General features: G+C 35.6%; 1 protein-coding gene across 2 annotated transcripts; it reads right to left on the reverse strand.

The window, feature by feature from the left end:
- Positions 1-1,936: 1,936 nt before the first annotated feature.
- LOC128214480 (uncharacterized) lies at positions 1,937-5,648 on the reverse strand. Of its 2 annotated transcripts, XM_052920968.1 has the most exons (3): positions 5,340-5,648; positions 3,446-3,667; positions 1,937-2,607 (listed from the first exon to the last, which is right to left on the reverse strand). In XM_052920968.1, the coding sequence occupies exons 2-3, from the start codon at positions 3,644-3,646 to the stop codon at positions 2,386-2,388; spliced, it is 423 nt and encodes a 140-aa protein (XP_052776928.1). In that variant the 5' UTR covers positions 3,647-3,667; positions 5,340-5,648; the 3' UTR covers positions 1,937-2,385. The 2 variants fall into 2 exon arrangements, with proteins under 2 accessions (XP_052776928.1, XP_052776927.1); XM_052920967.1 differs by lacking the exon at positions 5,340-5,648 and having other exon boundaries at positions 3,446-4,413.
- Positions 5,649-5,982: the final 334 nt, after the last annotated feature.

Here is a 5,982-nt window from a genome sequence, read left to right on the forward strand (position 1 = left end):
GTCATGTAATATCATTTTAAAGTGACAAAGGGTGGTATTTTTATTTTTCTTCCTTTATACGCTATGTTAGATTTTGTGACTTTTATTATTGATAGTGTTGTCATTTGAGACACTGTATCTTTTTGATGAAGCGTAGTACGTAAACCAAGTTTTCACAGCATGTGTACGAGATAATGGTCTTTTCATAAGGGAATATTAGAAGATTACCTAGGTGACCGATTAGGAGTTTTGTTGAGTGTATTCAGCAAAACAACTCTTTAATACAACTACCTGTCTTAGATAGGTAGTGGTCAATTAGGGAAGGTGTCACCAAGAGCATGTAAAAAGAATGCAGACAGCTGTAGCTGGAATTTGGCAAAAGCAAATTCAATTTTTAAAGCCTGGTATAATAAAATGCGAGTATTCCTGTACTCCTTGTATTTAACTAAAGTATATTTAAAACTTAACTACTAGTAGACATGCATATATGGTACATGGACGCCTCCACTCAATTGGTGTGTGAAAATCAAGGTAGAATGTGAAGGTCAAGGTCAGAATGATAGTGATACATGACACTTCACAATCCAAAAATGCAACCACAAGCCAAGTTTGGTGATCGTAGGCCATATAGTATAGGAGATATGCACTGACAAAGATTTAAAAGTAATTCTGCTGATGAATATTCAATCTTTCAAACACGAAAAAAAACCTATATCGTCTGGTAAAAGTAATGACCAAAAACGTTATAGATGAAATCATTTTTAGTAAAAGAGGTAGATTTTTTCCTACAATATGTAATTGAACTAGAACTCTGACCAAGTGAGCTCTACCATTGTATGAAGTAAATATGAAATTCCATCCAGTAGTTTTCAAGTTATGCTCCAGACAAGTAAAAGTACCAAAGGACAATAGCTCCATAATTAGCAAATTAAGAGTTATGGTTCTTGTACACTGCACTTCATCTCATTGAGTTTTAACATTGTATGAAGTATTATGAAATTCCATCCAGTAGTTTCCAAGTTTTGCTCTGGACAAGAAAAAGTAACAAAGGGCAATAACTCTGTAATTAAGCAAATTACTGCACTTCCTATCATTGAACTTTACCATTGTGTGATGTTTTATGAAATTCCATACAGTAGTTTTCAAGTTATGTTCCGGACAAGACAAAGTAACAAAGGTCAATAACTCCATAATTAGGTAAATTAGAGCTATGGTTCTTGTACACTGCATTTCTTCCCATTGAGCTTTACTATTGTATGAAGTTTTATCAAATTCCATTAACTCATTATCTCCTAGAGACACATTATTGCACAATTATTGTGGCTGATGTTTGAAGAAATTGTGAGAAATAGAGCATTTGCTCCTTAGGAGCAAATGCTCTATATCCCATAATGCCTTTAAAACCATTGAGATAAACCGATACTTCAAGCCTTCAAGATTATTTTTGGTTAGCTAAAAATATAAAAATGACGTCGGAATCTAAATATAGCATAGGGGATAATGTGTTAAGAAATACTGAAGTTATGGAAGAAAAACAAAAAACGAATGGACGGACAGACAAACAGGGTGATTACTATAGGGCTCCCACATTGATGTGTGGGGGTCCCTAATTACACCAAAATGAATAAAGTGTGAGGATTTTAATGCCTCATGATTCCCACCCCAGATTGTAAATTAGTTTACGAACCGTTGCGTGCTTTACAATTGGCCAATTAAAAATTACACAAGAGGTTGATTGGAACATTGCTGCTCTTGTTTCATACTGGTACCTTTAAAGTAAAATTGTGAAACGCGGCTGGTGGTTCACATAATGATTGACAGTTGTGGGCAGGAACTATGAGAAATAAAATTCTCAAATTGAATTCAAATGACTTTTATAATAGGTAAAATACGCCACTTTCACATCAAATAATGCATCAATCTGTCACATCAATGACAGAAAGGTAATGTCCTCTAACAGACAAAGATAGATTTTTGTGTGTTTTAAAGTGAATTTTCATCAAGAATATTACTCTAAATAATGAAGATCAAATGTAAAGGTCAACGTCAGAAGGACATGAAACTGATGAAAGTGGAACGCTGCATTCAATATATGCATCCTCACACTAAGTTTGGTAATCCTAGGTGATAACTAGATCCTCGTTCGATTTAGTGAAGATTCCATCCTGTTCTGTGACTAAGCTTGATTCCACACCACCCAGGTCAAGAGCTAGCAAGTTTGGTAATTCTTGGTGATGGAATGATATAACAGGCAACACTATGAATGCTCCAGTGTATGAAAAGTAAACATCTCTAAACTATAAACTATGAACATGATTTTTCACTCATTAAAGGTGACCACAGACTGTCATGCTCCAGTGTATGAAAAGTAAACATCTCTAAACTATAAACTTTGAACATGATTTTTCACTCATTAAAGGTGACCACAGACTGTCCTTTGGCTATGAAATTCAGTGTTTTTGGTAGTTTGGCTGTAATGTCTTCCAACTGACACTGAAAGGCTGCAACTAGCACTTCGTTTGATACATTGAAGATTCCATCCTGTTCTGTGAGTAACTGGGATTCCACATCACCCAGGTCAAGTCCTAGAATGGTGGCCGTCATCTCGGTGTTTGGCATGTCAGTAACCTATATAAATAAAGTAGGGAATAACTCCGTTATTAAGCATAAAGGGGTTATGGTTCTTGTACACTGCACTTCCTTTCATTGAGCTTTACCATTGTATGCAGTATATGAAATTCCATCCGGTAGTTTTCAAGTTATGCACTGGACAAGAAAAAGTAACAAAGGGAAATAACTCTGTCATTAAGCAAACATGGGTTATGGTATTTGTAAACTGTACTTCCTCTAATTGAGCTCTACCATTGTTTAAAACTCTATCAAATATAATCTAGTAGTTGTCATAGTATGTTCTGGACAAAGTTTACACTATTAAACTATGGAACAAGGGGAGATAACTCTGCAACAAATTGACCAAGCGTTATAACCCTTGCAAAGTGCACAACTTCACATTGCTATCTATCTAAGTTGCAAGTTTCAATCAAATTCCTTCAATTCCTTTAATTCTTTCAAGTAGTTTTTAAGTTAGAGTATGGGACAAATACACTATCGAAATAGTTTGCATGCGTAATTGCCAGGGGTAGTATAAACATTTCATAAATGAAACGCTTGATGTTGATGGGACATCTTTACCTTAACATGGCCGCTAAAAAAATGAGCGGCTTCCTGAGATGCAATATCATGTTAAATATGAAGTTTGTCAAATGGATGAAAAGTTAATGGCAATTTTACATCTTGAATGTGACCTTGACAAGTGGACCCTCAAAATGTGTGGGTCATTGAGATGCACCTTCATGCTAAAATTCAAGTCTGTGCATTGCAAATAGTTTAGGTAGATCAGAGGATTTGGAAAGGAACTTTTGCTCGAGTACATGTATGTTTGTATGTTCCAAGATATAGCATTTACCTCTATCTTTGTAAATTGTGTTGACGACAGGGATTCCTCATTGTTATATCTCTTGCTGTTGACAACAATATTGGTGATGGCAACAACATCCCCCAACACCACAGGCTCTGCTGCAATGTTGCGCCACAGGCTGACTTTCACCTTCCCAGTACGGTCCTCCACCGTGATGGTCCGCACATTCACCTCTTTGTCATTCACCATTACTGTAGTGGCAACGCTGTCCTGCAAGGAGAAATAACATCGACATCTTTGATGTGGCATAAAGAAGTTTTTGATTGCTTATTTTCAATCATCATCTTTTATGTATGCCAACATTTGTCTGCCTGTAAAGGGGCATTAAATTTGCACACAAAAAAAAAACGTTAGTTATTACCCTGTCAAATTGTAACCCTTGCGATGGTAAATAAAAGTGTGTAGTTGAAACACCAATGCGCCCAAAGGGTCTTGTCACAAATAAATTTGACATTTGACCTTGAAGGATGACCTTGACTGTGTTATGTTACAAATGAATATCTGCAACTTAATGAGATACACATGCATGTCAAGTATCAATTCTGTATCTGCAATAGTTCAAAAGTTGACCTTTGACATTGAAGGATGACCTTGACCTTCAAATGTTACCACTGAAAATTGGTGGCTCCATCAGGTACACCTACATGCCAAATATGAAGTCACTAGCTGTATTAGTAGAATATATGACAATTAAGCTTTGTGACATTGAACTTTGACCTGCAACACATAATCTTGGATGTGGTTAACATTTCTGTAAAATTTAAAAAATCATTTATTCATGACGGGAGATATGGATCAGACACGAACATGTGTACGGCTAGACAGACACATAGGGCGAATCCTGTTACACTCTATCCAATAAGCTCTATGTATGGGTGATGGTATACTTTGTATAACAATTACGCAATCAATTTTTAAGTGTTCACTTTTATATATATACACTTTGAGAAAACACTTAGAATACACTTTGTGCTCAATGCAGTCCAAAGGACTTAGAATCAAAGAAGCTCGACCAATAAAAATGAAAAAGTTAAAATCAAACTATTGATCAAACACACACTTAACAATTAAAATCTCGTTTCCAATATTCAAACACGTGTGATGTAAACACTTGATGAAAAAAGTCACAAGTGCTTCTCAAATACTTGCTTTACAATATTTTAACAATGTATCCAATATTCCAAACACCTCAAACTATTGATTATCAAACTCTTGATGTAAACAAAATGTTAATTGATTTTTAACCAGTCTTTAATATGTCAATTCAATACATGTCTGTGAGTGTGAACATCAATAAAAAAATCCCAAATGTACGTGTTTGATAATGGTGGTGGGGGCGAATAGCGCAGTAAAATGATATTATCATTGATAACCTAAATTTAGCATGCGCACTCGAGTAACGTTAAGTAGAAATGCACGGAATACAACATACATATATAACCCGAGATAAACATAAGGCTTGGTTACGAAATTATTCCATGCATGCTAAAATGAACGAAGACGGATCGTTTTTCCGAAGTCGAATTCACGTAATTTGTGCAAAAATGGTTTGTTTAAAAATGCACAGAGAACATCAAACATAAATAACCTACGATAAAAAGAAAACTCAAGTGAATGACAATATATTCAAGTGCATGCAAACGGAACTGCTGATTGTCGATTCGTTGTTGTTGAACGAGGGCCGAGATTTTACAAAATGGCAGGCTCCGGTGTTGTTGAACGATGCCCAGAGTTTTTGAAAAATGACTGACTTCGGACGCTTTGTAAATTGTGCAGATATGTCACAAGACAAAAATAACAATGCACTGCTATGATTGTAAAATACTCAACACATACTATAAGAAATTGAAGGAAAAACAATTTGTTATAGTTGGCTACTTACCAGATATAGTTTGTGGTTTGTAGAAGAGTTAGCCCGGATTGAAGCTGGCGACGATTCCTCCGCGATATTTTAGTCGAACATTCAAAATGAATTGTATATAAATCACTTATAATAACAAACGTTTCTCGACGTTAATTTTTTTTAATTTCCATACGTTTATTTTAATGAAATAACAAAATAGCACGCCCGACACTTCACATTCATGGACTACTTTTAGCCGAAGTACCACAGAATTGGGCGGGTTTTGACAAGCTGGCGGGAAATTCAATGGACTACTTTTATTACCCGGTACTGCACAATTTGACAGAGGGGTGAGCGCAAGACTGTGCTAAGTGCATTCTTTATTGCTTTACACTTAACACAGTCTTGCGCTCACCCCTCTGACAATATGTAAAAGCATAAATTACTACGAGACAGGATAAATCATTTTTAATACCTTCATTTGACCAAAATGTAAATAATCGAGTTTCAGACTCGCACAATAAATGATTTATTAAGACACATCACACATAATAATTGAACTATGCATGTGAAAAACATGATAGATATGGAACTTCTTTCAGCGCGGCATTCTACCTGAATCAAGGGGTCCGCGAAAAATAGTGTAACTCTGAAATATGGTATCAAACATGACTCCAGAGAG

The sequence above is a fragment of the Mya arenaria genome, chromosome 13 (genome assembly GCF_026914265.1).
Source record: "Mya arenaria isolate MELC-2E11 chromosome 13, ASM2691426v1".
NCBI classification, from domain to species: domain Eukaryota; kingdom Metazoa; phylum Mollusca; class Bivalvia; order Myida; family Myidae; genus Mya; species Mya arenaria.